We start from the raw sequence: 18,582 nt of genomic DNA on the forward strand, positions 1-18,582 counted from the left end.
TGAATAAGGGCTTTCATTACAGCTTTTCTAATTGTGTACATTATTATTAACATTTCAGTTTTACTAAAAACTAATTAGAACTTTGAGCTTCCTTTGAGGGCAAAATGGTAAAAAAATCTTGATGAATTGATGCCTAAAGTTTTTGTTTCATAAGTAGCAAAAAGACATAATGTTTTGTTTCGTTTAATGCTATCGTAGGTCGTTCGTATGGTAAAGATGATGACATTCAGATTACTTTTTAGTTAAATAGATAAACTATTTTGTGGATCTGCTTATTATCTCACTGGAATGAGATGTTTTTTTTTCATATTTAAAAAACGATTTCAAGATTCTTATAAAAGTTGTGCTATTTTAGCCTTAGTATAAACTGATAAGAACTTTGACCTTCCTTTTGAGGGAAAAATGGTCAAAAATTATTGATGACTTGATTCCTAAAGTTTTTGTTTCATAAGTAGCAAAAAGAATTAGATTTTTACAGTTTACTGCTAACTTAGGTCGTTTGTGTGGTAAAAATGTTGACATTCATATGCTTTTTTAGTTAAATAGATAATCTATTTTGTGGTTCTTCTTATTATCTCACCGGAATGAAGAGTTTTTTTTTCATATGATAAAACAATTTCATATCAAGTCATCACTACTTTTTTGACCATTTTGCCCTCAAAGAAAGCTCAAAGTTGTTATCAGTTGTTACTAAAACTGAAATGTTAATAATACTGTCAGAAAACTAGAAAACTGATAACTAAAAATGATTGTTGGATAAACCTTAAAACTAATGTGATAACATATAATGCTGACAAGAGTGGTGGCATCACATCAACATATATAAGAGAATTAGTGAAAGCCATATTCTTTACCACACAGTTAATCTGGTGGAAATTTCACCAAAATGTAGTGTTTGGAGTCCTTCATACATATCAGCATCCAAATACAATTGTTTGATTAAAATTTTGAGTTGGCGTAAACTTTTTAAATTCTAGACGCAAACAAAAATTCTGATTGGGTAAAAACATCACAAGACGCAAGTAGCATGCTTCTTGGAGAAACTTGACTCGTATAAGCCAGAAATATATTTTCTTAGAAAAACAAAATAACAAGAAGAAATATAAGCTACAACAATTAATGGAATTGTTGAATGAGTGTGTTAATATTACTTTGTATCAGTAAGACGACCATGTAAGCTCAATCTTTGGCAAAGCCCTCTTACTGTAATATCTAACTGTAAAAGTTTATGTACATAAACGATATAGAAAGCAAATTAAATTATAACAAAAGTAAACTTCTATTACAGTAATGGTCATTGTTGCATAAACTTTTATAAAAATGGTCCTTATATCAATAATTTGTTACAATAATGGTCCTTGTGACATAATTCTTAAAAAGAAATGGTTCTTATATCAAAATCTGTTACAGTAATGGTCCTTGTGGCAAGAATCTGTTACTAAAATGGTCACAGGTCAATAAATTGCTTAAATTTCCCTCTTTTTCTATGTTTCTTTTCAATATATAATTAGTTTTTCGCAAATAATAGAAGTTTTATATGTGTGATAACTATTGATTTTCTGTTTCATTTTCAATTATGATTTTGCTCTATTTTTTCCTTTCCAACTGTGTGGATTTGACATTTCAAAAGCCTTCTCCAAATGGGGACAAGATATTGGATCATAAAAAATTTTTTGATAAATAATAGAAGGTGTTTTAACATCCCCATGAATTAAAGGAAACCTGAGAAAATAATGTTTTATGGCTTTCTTGAAATTTTGCTCAAGAACACCCTTTAATTTCGTCAGCATCATGGATAAGGGTAAGTGACTATTTTGCCCTTGCTAGAATCCAAAGGTATGAATTTGATAATCTTGAAAATGGATAATTAATGACTATTTAAGAATCGGGTTTTTTGTTTTTTGACATAATGACATTAATACCTTCATAAATTAAAATTGTTAAATTAATTGATAAATTAGTTTTATTAACATAATAAGAATTTTGTATTGATTAAAATTAAATTTTAGAGTTGTTTTCGTTTAAATACGCCTTGATTTTTGATCAATTAGGAAAAATAATTTTAATAATATACCCCAATAGTTAGTTGCAAATTAGAATAGTTAGTTTCAAATTTAGTTTTGTGGAATCGATTATACCATTCGGATTTATTATAGAGTATGTTAAAAGCTGATCAAATTTGAATTTCCATTTCAGAAATGCATTTTTGCGCTTTATCTGTAAATTTGTTGTGTATACTTCCATGAAATACTATTTTTCATATCAGCATCTAACAATGGCAGTTTTGAAACCTACACTTTGCTAATAAATGCTATTACTTTCCTCTAAATTTTAGGTCATATCAATTAGGCCAATTATTCACACCTTTGGTTTATGGACTTCTAAATCATAGTAAGCAACTATGTAAGTTGAGTTCTAATCTGATACGCATGGAGCCTTCGCATTCTCGTGGATTTATGTTAATACAAGTATTGTAAAATTTTTGTGTTACAGGATTCTGATATTCAATTCTACCTTGCATCTTTTGGAAATTGGGTACGTTGTCTATTGTACCCTTTCACTGTATATGGTTTGTGTACATAATTTTTACAAAGTTGGTCCTTATATGAATAATCTATTACAATAATGATCCTTCTGACATAATTTTTTTTAGAAATGGTCCTTATATCAACTATTTCCTAGCCCAATTTGCAGCCTCTATATAGGGGATTTTAGTTAAATTTATAGCGATATATGTTGATTAATGACTAATTTTGTAGTTCCAAATATAATTTATTTAAAATATATTTTATCCTTCACATTGAAAAAAAAAATCCATGGATTAATAAAATCATAGAGTAAACTATTAATCTTTGTTAAATGTATGTTAGATGTTAAAAAATACTACAATAGTTAGTTACTAATAAGAAAAGTTACTTTCTAATTTACGTTTTTAGAATCTAATTTTCCAGTTTGATAACATAAGAGTATGTTAAATGTCGATGAAATATGGATTTCTATTTCAGTAAATGCCTTTTTGAGATGCTTCCAAAACGGCGACAAATGGCTTCTATTGCCGCTACAATAGTCCCTCGTCGTTCATGCAGGAGTTCACTTTTGGTGGAGATACCTATGTTTCCTATTTATTATGATTGTGGGAATTGTTCCTGTGTGTGTGAGTATTGTGGGTTGTTCTTTTGGTATCATAAGAGAGTATTGTATTTATCCCGAGCCAATCATCCATGATATAGTAAATGTTGTAAGTCGGGTACTGTTGTTCTTCCCCACCCTCTTCATCTGCCTAAAGTGCTTACGCAATTTTATGAAGATCATCACTTTATGCATTACATCAGAGCATATAACTCCATGTTCTCTATGTAATCCTTTGGTGCAAGGGTAGACGAGTCAGTCAACAAAGGTCGTGCATCGTATGTGTTTAAGGTCAGTGGTCAGATTTTCCATTGGGTTGGATCCTTTTGTCCTGAAGACATTCATCAACCCCGCTTTTTACAATTGTATATGTGTGATACTGAAAATGAGGTTGTTAATAGACTTCGTTCTTTTCATGAAAAGGTGAAGTACTTCTGTCTGCAGAGGTTGTAGATTCGTTAAGTCAAATGTTAGACACACATAATGAGTATGTTTGTACGTTTAAGACTGTAAAAGAAATAGCTCAGTCAATGAATTTAGATTCCTATGGTGTACGGTTATTTGGTATTGTGAGTGACAGAAGATATGGGCCACCGGCTCCTAGAAGTTTGGGTTGTATTGTTTGTGGTGACAATGTAATTGGGGCTATTTATGATATAATTGTCTATTCAAAGTCTAGATTAGCTCGGCGAGTCAGTAAGCTTCATCCGACTTATATTCCTTTGTAGTATCCATTATTATTCCCGTATGGTGAAGAAGGATCGTCTTCCGCCTTGCGTCTACGTATTAACTGTAATAGAAGTTTAACAAATAATATGTATTACAGTTATCAGATTCACGATCTACACAACATTTACTCTCTTATTTTACATGCACGTCACCTTTTCCATCAATATTTGGTGGATTCCTATACTTGCATTTAACAATCTAGGTTTGAATTTATTGAACACCATGAATAGCAGTTACGTTTAGAGTACATCAGTGGTGTTTACGATGCTTTGTCCAAGGGTGATACAAACAGCCGTGTTATTGGTAAGAGTGTATTTCTACCTATAACTTTCGTTGGTGGGCCTAGGTATATGTATAAACACTAGCAGGACGCTCTAGCCATATGTAGGGTTCATGGTAAGCCACAATATTTCATCACTTTCACTTGCAATGTTAAATGGCATGAGTATAGAAGATACATGGATGATGTTGGTCAATGTGATATTCAAAACATACCAGATATCATTGCACGCATCTTTAATATCAAAGTCCATGCTTTCATTAACTTCCTACAGGAAGACAAGACTTTTGGAGATGTTAGTACATGTACATTTCTAATCTCTTATTTCATTCTTCTATTTTTTCTTACGTAACATTATTGTGGTTTATTTTTATTCACAGATCTTTACACCATTGAATTCCAGAAAAGGGGTTTACCACATTGTCATACATTATTGTGGGTCGCATCACCCTTTAAAATAAAAGAAGAGGAAGATATTGATAAATACATAACCGTTGCGCTTCCTGATCCCATACTCGAACCATCACTATATAGGGACTGTTACTACAAGCATGTTACATGCTCCTTGTGGTTTATTGAATATGGGTGCCCCATGTATGGTAGATGATAGATGTAAGAAACGGTTTCCCAAACTATTCAACCCTTTAACAACTTTCGATGAAAATGGTTACATTCATTATAGAAGACGTGCTAGACCATATCATGTCTTACAAAGTGGTGTTATAATTGATAATGGGTATGTGGTGTCGTACAAAAATCGTTTAGGTAGTCGGTTTGATGCTCACATCAATGTAGAATATTATGGTTAGAACATGATGATCAAGTACTTATTTAAGTACATTTCAAAGGGGGTTGAACGCGTTCGTTTCACTCTTCAAACATTGGAGGTGAATACCACTGCTTCCTCCTCCATTACACTTGTCACTGTGAATGAAATCAACTCGTTTCTTGATGGTCGGTATATATGTCCACACGAAGCAGCATGGCGGATCCTTATTTTTCTCAATTCACGAACGGGATCCAGTTGTACAGGTCTTGGCAGTCCATTTGGAAGGGATGCAACCTACTATTTTCAAAGAAAACAGGCAATTGGGTTCTTTAATTGATACCCCAGGTTTTGGTGTTGAGACTTTAATGGAATGGTTGCTTAATAATCAACGTGATGTTCGAGGTATTGACTTGACATACAATGATTACCCTTCTAAATATAGCTAGGACACCATGGCTAAGAGATGGATTCATAGAACTATCACAACAGATACTACCATTGGAAGACTTGCATACGTGCATCCAGCAGTCGGGGAGTTATTCTATCTATGGATTTTATTGTGCCATAAAAAGTATGTAAATCGTTCCGTGACATTAGGACCGCCCGTGAAAGCACATACTCAACTTTTCGTGATGTATGTGAAGCCTTGGGGTTAACTGGTGACGATAAGGAACGACTAATAGAATTTGAAGAAGCATCATCTTGGGCAACCTCATCTGAACTTCGTTCTCTCTTTTGTCATCTACTTATATTTTGTGAAGTAGAGAGCCCTCTTTTGTTGTGGGAAGCCGCAAAAACTTAAATGGGCGATGACATAACCCACACATTCACTTCCAGTTCTACAAGTCCAAATGATATTCTACATGCTGACACACTAGAACAACAAATACTTCTCGAAATTCAAAAAATACTACTAGCTTCAACGCCTTCACAATCACTTGTTGATTTTGGATTCCCTATGCGATCTCTATCTTTTGTTTCCGTCCTCAAAAATAGTCTTCTTCTTGAAGAGAGTAATTACAATACACAACTCCTGCTTTCTCAGAATGCATCCATGATATCATGGTTAAATCCAGATCAACTTACAATTTATGAAAGAGTTGTCGAGGCTGAACATAACAAAAAACAGTTGTTATTCGTATACAGATCTGGCGGTACAGGAAAAACATTTTTATGGACGACTATACCTTCTTATTTCAGATGTAGGGGAAAGATAGTACTGGCTGTTGCAGCCTCAGGCATTGCATCCCTTTTGTTCCCTTCATGTCGTACTGCTCATTCTAGATTTGTTATTCCAATTGATTTTACAGACAAGTCCTATTGTAATATTAAAAAAAAACACAGCTTGCGGAGCTGATGAATAGGACTTCTATGATCATATGGGATGAAGCTCCAATGAGTGATCGTCGTTGCTTTAAGTTTCTTGATAAATCACTAAAATATGTCCTTGAAGATGATAACCATCTTTTTGGAGGGATGTCAATACTGCTAGGAGGTGACTTTCGACAAATTCTTCCTGTTCAACCTAAAAGTAGAAAATCACAGATAATCGGCCTAACTCTACCTAATTCCTATCTATGGTCACACTTTACAGTATTCAGATTGCATCACAAAATGTGTTTATCCCAACCAGTCGATTCAACCATTGATGTTAATCGAATATCACATTTTACTTCATGGTTGCTCGATATTGGAAATGGAATTATTGGAACACCAGAAAAAAATGATCCGGAAAGTACCAACATTATCCAAATACCTTAGTGTTTCCTTATCGAACCACGATACAAAGGATTAGAATCACTAATATAATTTTTTATGGGCATGATGTAATTTCCAATCCATCGCCTCAAGAGTTATCTATTAGAGCCATTATCCGTCCAAAAGATGAGATTGTTGATCAAGTCAATGATTTGAATATATCAAAAATCAGTGGTCAAGAGGTGGTATACAGTAGTTGTGATTCCATTAAATCACATACACATGATAGCTTAGAATTAGATACCTTATATCCCTAAGATTATTTAAAAAACCTTCACTTTTTTAGTATTCCTTCACATTCATTATTCTTGAAAGTTAACACCCCATTTATGTTATTGAGGAATATCAATCAAAGAGAAGGTATTTGTAATGGTACATGTTTGATTGTTACACAATTGTTACCATCTATTATTGAAGCTTCGATAATAACAGGAACATCTCTTGGGAAAAGAGTGTACATTCCAAGAATAAAATTTATACATAATTGCTCTGATCTACCTTTCATATTTACCAGAAAACAGTTTCATCTTAAAGTGTGTTACACAATGACTATAAACAAAAGTCAAGGGCAATCTCTCAAGAAGGTAGCTTTGTACCTCGCAAACTCTGTTTTCACACACGGACAACTATATGTCGCTTTATCAAGAGGTACCTCACCAGATTCGATAAAGATTTTGCTACAACAAGAAGATGCATTACCATTACACTACACCAAGAATGTTGTCTTTATGGATTTGTTAGCAAAGGTTAATAAGCAAGAGGTTATAACATCAAACTTATGTTTTCAAAACATCTAATAGCTCAGATAAATGTTATCACCAAATATTACTTTTCTACCTGTTTTGCATTCATAGTTATTCTAAACATCTAATGCCTATAATATATACTCTGAACTAACCATCATATTTTACTATTGTTTCGTTTCATTATTTTAAGCTAACATAAACATTAACTGATAGTCATGTTTTTTATCTACAACACAATGACCCCATAAATGGATAGAATATCAAACCTCCACTTTGGTTCACCAGGAAATTGACTTGAAATCTGTGTCTTGAGGAAATAGACACTACAATTTAGAAAAAACGAGACATGGTTCATCGTCATTGATGAGCATGTAAGGATTATTATATAGATGTAAACACTCATGTACAAAATGATTCATATATAAAACACCCTAACACATTTATTTGAGTAGGGAGATACAATTCAACTACTAGCATAAAAAACAGATCGAGGGAGCATTGAAACTTCATTATCAGTCTTTCACTGTTATCGTATCAAGGACTATACATGAACTACGCCAAATAAATATCAGATGGTCTTAGATCACCCAGTACACATGAGTATTGGTGAAGCATCAACATTTGAGGAAATTCCAAACCACAATGCACTTCTAATAACATGGTTCGATTTCCGTCCAAGATCACACCTTCAAATAATAGCAGAAAAAACATGGAGAATGAAGGTACATTTACCAACATTAAACCCTAACATCACCACTTCTAATAAAAAAAGATTGTCATGTTCAAAAAAGTGTAACTAATATTATATTTACAATTACATTAAGATTTCACAGGTATCCTCATCAACATGAAAGATTGCGAAAAAAAAACATAGTACCTTTCGTAGTTATCACCTTAATAGATGAAAAGTAATAATAACTCTTTATACACAACAGATATTACCAACTATATTTACCTAATTATTATTGATGAGAAAACCGGTCCAAGTGCGGAGGAGATTACCATACTCTTATGGAAGGAATGCATAGATTCGCCTGACAAATTCAACCGAAATGCCTTTGCATCAAACTCTAACACGGTTGTACTAGCTTTCACCAACGTGAAGTACACTATGTACAATGGTTAGTAATAAAAGAAAACCATTATTATATTTATCACTTTACACTAAGCTTAATAACCATGTTGATTATGCAGGAAGATTAACATTAACAAGCAGTAGTGCCACACACATGTACATCAATCCTGCAATACCAGAAACACAGACACTCATTGCAAGGTATGGTATTCTGCTACTACTAATCTTAACCATAGTTTACCATAGCTAAAAAAACAATCTAATATGAACTACATGCATTCACCGACAATGTTTTTCCAAAATTACAGATTTGGTACCCAATTTCACTCGAAATCAACACCAGCTGTGATAACTACTACCCTGCAACAGTTGAAAACCACGACATACTCTCAAATAGTGGTAAAAAGTTTTATTTTTGTATAATTCTACAATTTCATACTTGAGACTCAATAATATAGATCTACAACATATTCAAGGAAAAAGTATATGTCTTGAAGACTACAATATCTGATTTCACATTCAAGGATATTTGGTACCACGTTGTCTGTCCCACCTGTGGTAAATCAACACACAAAAAAGGTGATGGATGGTTTTGTGTTTCACGTGGGCCCATAACTAAACCAAAACTTTTGTAAGTACTCCGTCCCTCCATGTGAAACCAGTATATATCTATAAATACATACACAACATCACTACTTATTCCACAAGTATACAATCTCAGCAGTACTCACAGACAAAATACAGATACATCAACAATTTTCTTGTCTGACAAAGGAACCCGTAGTCTAGAAAATGCCACTGCACAAGAAATCATTAACCACTTTCCCAATGAAGATAGAAAAACTTTACCACAACCACTACAACATTGTAAAGGGTTAACAAAGAATGTTTTTGTAGAATGAACAAAACTTTCATCCACCAATAATATCCGTTTCACGGTCACCACAACTAGTGATATCAAAAGTCCACAACCAACAATCACGTCACTTCTAAAAACAACAACTACACCTTCGAAAACAATGGATTAGCCAACCACCAAAACTACGGAGTCTCTCACCCCTACTAAATCACGTGGAACTGGAAAGCGCCTCCAATTGCAACATACAGGTAAAAACAACATATATAAGTTTATTTATAGCCAACACATAACCAACATATATCCGTTTTACAGATAATACAACGAAAACACCACGTCCCAAACGAGAAAAATACAAAAACCACAACGAAGAGGACGAAGGAACACATGCCAAAAAGCAGGAAAAATATTTGATCTTTTTTAAAACATACATTGACTTATACTGTAGTCCCTTTGTTGTATCACTTTTCATCGATATGGTAGACTAACTTGCAACATATTATCTTTATAAACACTAATTTGTAAATATTCACTAAAACTATGTCATCTTGTGACAAACATATGCATAATAGTTGTTGTAATCTTTTATTATATCTAGAAATTGTTTGATATCAAAAAATATTTTTTTACTTTTCAAATTTTTTGTATTTGGTTTCTTTATTGTTCATGATATGGTTCATGTATGCTAGAAATGTTGCTATATGTTAGAGAGTCCTTTGGTTCATAATGTATAGAGTGGCAACTTGTTATGAACAATGGCCCTCGAAAAAGACCACCTCCAATTTAGGAAACCTAACCCCAACCCAGTGAAGAAATTACGAAGTAAAAGCCAGACCTTTAGGAACTATTTGGAATTTTGGATCATCTCCGATTTACACCTACATGCACGTAGCTGTTTCGCAATTTACAAACATTCATGGGTAAGTATTCTTTCTTTAATTTTCATTATCTATTTGGGTGTTATATAATCATAAGACTATTACTTCATTTTTTCTCATGCTTTCTAATTTCTACCTTACTTAAAAATGATGGATTTTTAGAATGCATCCTTAATGTATCGATTTCTATTACTTAATCTTCCTAATTTACGTCTTAAATTCAAGAGTTTCATAATTTTTTTGCCTCTCTTTCAAGGTTAAAGGAACCGGAATGAATATAAAACCTTCAATCTAGGAGTCCAATAGTAACTGGTGTTAGAGTATACTGTTATTATGGGCTTACGTTTCTACCAATTGTGACATTTTTTTAAAGAATAATGCTATTCTTTTTACTTTTTAAAGTATAATGCTATTATGGGGTTAGTTTGCTACCATATATGACATTCTCTATTTCAAGGTTAAAGGAACCGAAATAAATATAAAACCTTCAATCCAGGAGTCCAATAGTAAGTGGTTTTGAAGTATACTGCTATTATGGGCTTACTTTGCTACCAATTGTGACATTTTTTAAAATATTATGCCATTATTTTTACTTTTTAAAGTATAATGCTATTATGGGCTTAGTTAGCTACCAGATATGACATTTTTTTAAAAATAATGCCATTCTTTTTTACTTTTAAAGTATAATGCTATTATAGGCTTACTTTGCTACCAGTTCTTACATATTTTTATAGTACAATGTCATTCTTTTAAGTTTTTAAAAGTTTAACTTCATACAATCTGAACACTTTGGATTCGTAGCATAGGTGTATTTCAGTTTGGTATTTATTAATGTAGAATATGATAAAAAGGATGTGAAATTGTTCATCAATTCACCCATTTGTTATGAAAATTCGGATATGATATCCTTTAGTTAGAGTTTTTGATTTTTGCTACTATTTTCAAGATGGATGTTGTAAATAGTCTTTCACCATTTAAACATATATTTGAATTATTGTATTTAGGAAGCATCTACTACAATTTAAATACAAATCCATCAACCAATAAACATCCAAAACAGGTGCCCAACTACTAAATTGGAAAGAAGCCAAAATTAGTATAAGGAGAATAGCATAAAGGTCATAGGGTAAAAGGGGAAATGAAAAATTCCAACTGGGAAACGCCCACTTTCTTATAGGGAAATCGTGACTTTGATCTTCATCGCAACAGAAACCAAACTTTCATCTTTCAGTTTACCCATTTGACAAGTTCGTTGCATTTTATTGCACAAAATGTAGTTCTTGACCATTATTTCAAAATGAGATCTCCTCAATGGAAACAAACTTCATCAAATAAACTAATTATACAACACTTCTGGTTAGTGGATGGAAGAGTTTTTCATTTATTAAATACCATCTACATCATGTTCTTTACTACCTTCTTAAGTGTAAAATACGCAACACTAATAATTTAAAGCATTTATCATTTAGAAAATGATGACAAAATCAAACAAATAATGTGACCCGTGGTTCACCACGGGTTCACGCACTAGTTAAATGATTGTTGAATGGTTGTCCACTCTCACCCACCGCTCCCTTGTATGGTGGAGGGTCGTTAACCAAATGGGTTTGATAAGACATAACCTCTAAAAGTACGATATTACAAAGTAACTAAACCTTTTAAAAATTCTCATTCTCGCTACTTTAGGAGAAATGTGAAGTTGTATTCTAATCCATGAAAACGCACATTGTTTCCTTATGAGTCGTTAGTGGAGTGTGTGTGGTTAACTGACACACTAATTTTGGACCATAAAGGTGAAACGATGAAACAACTTGTGTTTATGATTGTTGATGGAGCATGTGTGGTTAATTAACACATCAATGAGAGATTATAAATCGATCGAGGGTGTTTAAGCGGGTTTGCATAATTATTCACATCTTAATTGTGATCCTTGGCATCCCAATCATAACTGGTAAGAGTATATTCGAGATTAAACATGTCATTGATAAGATTCAATCAATCTCAAAGATCAAGGAGTTTCATGAGATTGAAATTGGTGAGATGACTCTACCTACCTAAAATAGATTTGAATTTGATTACAGCATCCCTCTTCAAAGGTTGAATCAAAAATATGGATCCTAGCCTTAATTTAAATTATGGGTTAATAATTAAGGATTAAAATCAAGTAAATTCAATTCTTTCTTCTCCCAAATTTTAGATGTCAAATGAAGACAATGATAGTCTTCCTCGTTCTTTTGGAAATGTTTTTCCTCACTCTTCTGAAGATGATCTTCTACATTCTGATAAAGGTGAAAAAGTTTTCTCTTATTCAGGAAATGGTGGATTGGACATCATGCTTCTTCAATTCTTCTACCTCCTCCTCCTGTGACTCTCCCAACATTATGTTTTCTTTGAGTTGAAAGATATGAAACTACTCAAGCTCTATTGGCATGTAAACATGAAGATGGAAATTTTGTGTGTGCGAACGTTCTGAAAAAAAAGTCGTACATTGACAAATTGGAAAGGATGGGTGTCATATTCTCAAAGGAGCAAGCCATTGATTTGGTTCTTCTTTCTCTTCCTAATTCTTATGGTCAATTCGTTGAGAACTTTCATATGAGGAATCTCAGTGTGACCCTAATTGATTTGATCGAGATGTTGATAGTTTCTGAAGTATAAATACATATGAACACATCTGAATCAGAGTTGATTAAAGGGTCTAATTCCAAGGTTTCCATGGACATTGACAATGGTGACATTAGTGGGCCAGAGAAAATTTATCTTCCCAATCGAAAGGGATTGGCCAATATCAAACAACTTGATCGTATGGTAAAGAGAAAGGCTCATTCTGAGGTCGTTCCCAATGTTGATCCCAATGAGTCCATCTATTTCTATTGCCAATTGAAGGGGCATTGGAAGCAAAGCTACCCACATTACCTGAAAGATCTTAGAGATGGTAAAGTCAATAAGTATAACTCTACTTCTAGTACATCCATTATCTAATACCATAAGTTCCTATTTTATGGACTCTTAATACATGATCTGATGATCACATTATGATGGTATTGCAGGATCTAAAAGAAAGAAGGAAGCTTAAACAAGTGAGATAAATCTGATCGTGGAAGATGGAATTTGGTCGTATGGTTCGATGGTTAGAATTTGGAGCTACTACTAGAGAGTTAGGATAATTTAATAGATTGTTATTACTCTTCGGAGTTGTATAGAAACATACTTTTTTTCATTTCATGCATTGTAAGGACAAGTTCCAATTTTCATTTTATTGTAATAAAAGTGAAGTTTTGGTTTATGTAGTTGCCATATCTTATATTTCCTTGAAATGGAATTAATAAAAATGTTAGTTGTGTTTCTAATAATGGCAATATTAGTTGTGGATTTGATTCTTATAATATCGCTTGTGGTATTGTCATATTTCACCAAGTGAAAAGAAATATCATCACCAACTGGACAGATACTTGGTGTTATACAAGTCGTATTGTACAATATATGAGATTCTTGTTTAAAGGAAAATTATGACTTAATTCATTGTTCACACGCTTATTGTTTAATCAAAAGAAATGGGAATGAGTTCCAAGAATGGGGGAGGGAGAATCTAGCTAGTAGATGCATGGGTCTTAATGGTTAAAGACTAGTGTGTAATGGTTCTGCTTTAAGGGATGAGATAAAGGCTTTCATTTCTTTCATTATTATATAAAAAAGCCGAAAGAATGCTCTCCTTTTCGCCCCTTTTTCTCTTGTCTTGAACACTTGAAGAAATTGTTACTTGCTTTCACTATCTTGCATCAAATACTTGGGTATTTGTTTCCAAGTTTAAGAGCTTTCAAAGAACTAGCATTCTCATCAGTTTGGTGCATTATTGGTGTCTCAAAGGTTCATCCATATTCTTCAAAACTCAAGCCTCCCAAGAGAACTCAAGGGACAACAATGGTTGTTATAATCTTCTTCGTTCTATGGTTGTGTTTTAATCTTTCCATTACTTGCAAGATGATCCTTGGTGGGTTGTAGCTAGCTTATTAAGTTCAAATTTTTTTAAGACTTTCTTTCTCCATATTTATGAGTTTTTGAAACTAATTTTGAACTAAAACCCAACAAGTTTATGATTAGTGGCAGGTGTTCTATTATTAGCTGCCCAAGTGTGAGATTATCTGTCTTCAGACTGAGGTGAGTCTTTTCTCACTATACTCGTGGGTCGCAGGCACCAATGTCGGCCCACTGGATTATGTTTGTAGGATGCTAGCTGTCTTTGTGACTCTTGCATGTGTAAATATGTTTTATATGGGATGGGCCCGATTATATGGCTGGGCCTGAATGTGTGGGCTGGGCCCCAAGCATGTATGTTGGGTTGGGTCCGTTCTTGTTTGATATATGTTATTTTGGGGGAACTCACTAAGCTTAGTGATTACGATTTGTGTTTAAATTTTTTTCAGGTACTTTAACATCTAGATCTTTGAGGTACATAAATTCCTTGAACATTATAGCTTTTGGAGGGGCTCACGACGTGAGTGATGATGGTCACATCGTGAGTAGTAGTTGACCATTTGACCGCATTCTTTTGAGTCTCACGATGTGAAGCATGAGGTCTCACGATGTGAGGACAACTTAATGGCTCAAACCCTAATATTTCGGGTATTTAAAGAAATGAAAGGCTAGGGTTGTGCACCCTCAACCTCTTTCACCCTCTAAACCATCTAGAAACCCTAAGTTCGACCCTCTGTGAGATCCTTGGTGTTTTGCTTGTTTGAAGGAAAAGAAGCACCATTGTGAATGAGGTTGCAAGGAAACACCATTGTCATCAGCTTTTCTCTTGTTTGGACCATTGTAAGTATCAAGACTCAAGCTTTATTTCATTTCATGGTTAGATCTAGGTTTTTGGTCCCATTTCCTTATGTTACAACTTGTTGGAGTGAAGAATATCCATAAAGTTAGCAACTTTATGGATTCAAATGGTCTTTTGAGTCTTATATCATTCAGATATGGGATTTGGTGGAGTATTAGAAGCTTGCATGAGAACTTGAGGCCATAATTGCATTTTTGACCTATAATGATGAACGGACATGCGAGGTGCAATCATGTCTATAAAGCAAGAATTTTTATGGACCATTAGGGTCCCCTTAAGCTTATTTAAGAGTCGAAATTGAAGGCTGAACTGATTAAGAGCATTGAAATATCGGTTAGGTCTTCATACCGTTCTCACGACGTGAGACATGAGGTTTCACGATGTGAGCAGGTAAACCAGGTCCCTCGCTGAGTTGTCTGAGTCAGAAGCGAGTCTTTGGAATCAGAACGGATGACTCTCACGATGTGACCAAGGGTTGGTCATGACATGAGATGCTGTTTTGGGCTTTTTGGGTCTTAATGGGCCACTAGTTTTCTTACTTTTGGGCTTTTGGAATTTCTGGGCCTTGGTTGTTGGGCCAAGTGAGGAAAAAGGGTAAAATGGTCTTTTAACCTGGAAGTTGGACAGATGAATGAGATTCATAGCTTTGGATTATGGCCCAACTTATTAATTGGGTTTTATTTGATTGGTTAGCGCGGAGATTTTATGGATCAGCAGCCTGAGCTTTTACTTAAGATATTTAGCAGCTTGAGGTGAGTTTTCCTCACTGTACTTACGGGTCGAAGGCACCAAGGTCGGGCCATTCGATTGATATCCTGTTTTACAATATGTTGCTATGTTGTAGTGATCTGTTAGATTTGTATCCTGGTATATAGGATGTTTCTATGCTTTTGTGATATGTTAGATCTGTATTTTAGTAAATAGGATGTTATATTGTAGTGATCTATTAGACCTGCATGGCCACTTGTATATGCTAGCTATTGATTGTTATGGTATATGTTGATACCTGATGGTGTACTAGGTTGAGGCGGTCATGCTTTGTGTTGAAGGCCAAGATACCTAGGGCGGTCCAGATAGACTAAAGGCCTGCAAGGCGGACTTGTCAGGTTGAAGGCCAGAAGAGCGGTCCAGACAGGTTGTAGGCCCGGTGAGGCGGTCCAGTCATGTTGAAGGGTTTGTATGTATGCAACTATTTGTTATGTTTATGTGTTGGTACTTTGGGGAAACTCACTAAGCGTTGGCTTACAATTTTAGTTTTGGCTTCAGGTATTTCAGAGGACCACGACAAGGCGAAGGCGTGACCGACACGACGTTGTGTGTGGTAAAAAGTGAGTTTGTAATAAAATACTTTTTAGCCTTCGTAACCTAAACGAAAGTCATAGTATACGTTAAACCGAGAACGTACATAAAAACAATGTCCAAATCTGACTTCGTATGCGGAAGTTATGATTTTTTCTAAGATTAAGCATAGCAGTGCACAACCCGGAAATCAAATTTTAGATCGATTGATTTCTAGCCAACACAAACTAAATGAGAATTGAAGATCTCATTAATAGGAACTCAACGATATAAAGACAAACGAAAACGGACGTCAGATGACAAAGTTATGAATTTTTAACGGAGTTTATCTATCTAAGTCTGTTAAAATATAACTTTAAAAATAAATTCAAAATTAGTTGACGGAGTCTAAACAAAAGTTGTAGATCGCGTTGATACCTACATGTGGATATAAAGAACGTCAAAAACGGAGCTCGTATGCAAAAGTTACGAAATTTAGAAGTTTATGGGATTAGGACGCAAGGGGACACGTGGCCGAATCCTGACCTTCGCTTTCTCTCCACGGCTTTGCTTCGGATGCTGACATCTGGCCTTCATACACGTAGGTACTCAGTATGCACAGCGTACTCCGAGGTTACACCCAACGTAGACCGAGGATGCAGCCTATAAATAGGTGCGAGGATCACCTCATTTTCTCACACCTTTCCCATTGTTTCTCTCTCAATTACTCCTATTAACCCCTCCCCTTCCTTAGTACTTCCTAAGTGCTAGAGGTGAGTCTCGGAGTGCCAGAAGGCTCTGAGAAGAAGAGCTTTTGGCTCAACAGTTCTGCCCCCGCAGAACCCAGCTCCTAGCTAAACCCCCTTGTAAGTAAATTATTCTTACCCTACTTTAAGTATAGCTTATGTTTAAGTTCATTATCGTTATTATGAACCTATAAAAAATATATCAGCTAGGTATTATATGTCACACCCCGAAACCGATGGCGGAAACGTTCCGGGGCGGAGGACGTCATGTATAGCATCACAACCAATGAATAGCAACAATCATAGCAACACAACCATTACAGTGAATACTTAAATAAAAATGTTTACATCAGTCTGAAACTTAGTTTGAATTACATCCAATAGTTTTGTATAGTAAAAACTTAAAAACTTTTAATGCTTCAGTTCCTCAAAATCCAGCAAGTACCTGTCTACTGATTTCCTGAGAATACAAGCAGTTTGAAAATATCAGCATAAAGCTGGTGAGTTCATAAGCGGTAATTTGTAGTGAAAATCGTTGATGAGTTCGTAAAATATTTGTATAATTCCAAGAAAATCCGATATTTTCTTTGATAAGAAAGTAGTGTTATCAGTTATCTCATAAACCATGAATATCTGTATGTTTCCAAGAAAATCCGATATTTTCTTTAGTGAAAAGGTAGCGTTATCGTTTTCGTATAAACCATGAATGCTTGTTACTGAAAACTGCAGTGATATGCGAAAATACTACCTCATGTGACTAGCTAAAGCTAATCATGAAGTATAAGTATTTTGCATGTGAAACCATGGCATAATCGGTTCTGTTTGAAAACCTTGGCTCGGCCAGTATACGTAGTGTGTTTTAGTTCTATTTAGTATAAATAAAACCGTTGAAGAATGTCGGATTGTAAACTAAAGGTGATTTATACATAATGTGATTCGTATAACCATGCTTGATATGACTAGTGACCTTTCCAACGTTCTTCAGGCGTTGAGTGAAATGACATTTGTACATCTCAGGCGTGCCCACCTAACTGTAGCTAGCAGTCCAGATGTGGGATTGTCAGTCCCGAATAGATCTATTCACAAATCTCACGCTCTCCCTCCAGGAGACTCTGGTTATACAGTGGTAGGATTTATCCCTGTACACCTAAGGGTACAGTAGTGAAGTAGCGCCTCACAGTATCGTACAATCTAGTTTACATGTAGTGTAGTAGCGTTCTACCGTAGTGAAAATCTGTATGTATACCGTGTATAGTGTTAATTACAGTTATGAATACCATGATAAAGTGGTGATGTAAACTGTAAATGGTTTCTGTCTCAGTGCATATGCTTAGTAGTAAAAGTTTCTATACTTGATAAGTTTTGGAAAAATCCCAAACTATACCGATAATAGTTTGCATGAAAACGTAGTGAATAGCGTGTCCGGAAAACTAAGCAATTTTTAGTGAAAACGTCCCTTATGCTCAGCATAGTACAAAAGGGATTTAATGTATGAGTTTTGCAT

General features: G+C 34.5%; 1 protein-coding gene across 1 annotated transcript; it reads left to right on the top strand.

The window, feature by feature from the left end:
- The first annotated feature begins 5,709 nt into the window (after window positions 1–5,709).
- LOC145140335 (uncharacterized) lies at window positions 5,710–6,668 on the top strand. Its single transcript, XM_079073856.1, has 2 exons — window positions 5,710–6,195; window positions 6,252–6,668. The coding sequence occupies exons 1-2, from the start codon at window positions 5,710–5,712 to the stop codon at window positions 6,666–6,668; spliced, it is 903 nt and encodes a 300-aa protein (XP_078929982.1).
- Window positions 6,669–18,582: the final 11,914 nt, after the last annotated feature.

Source organism: Lactuca virosa, chromosome 9 (genome assembly GCF_052849685.1).
Source record: "Lactuca virosa cultivar CGN04683 chromosome 9, Lactuca_virosa_CGN04683_v6, whole genome shotgun sequence".
Lineage (NCBI taxonomy): Eukaryota > Viridiplantae > Streptophyta > Magnoliopsida > Asterales > Asteraceae > Lactuca > Lactuca virosa.

Excerpts from the sequence above, each read along its gene's own strand:
- LOC145140335 (XM_079073856.1), top strand. The coding sequence starts at position 5,710 with ATGGGCGATGACATAACCCACACATTCACTTCCAGTTCTACAAGTCCA. Across the intron at positions 6,196-6,251 it reads GTACTGCTCATTCTAGATTT|CTTGCGGAGCTGATGAATAG; the intron begins GTTATTCCAATT and ends AAAAAAACACAG.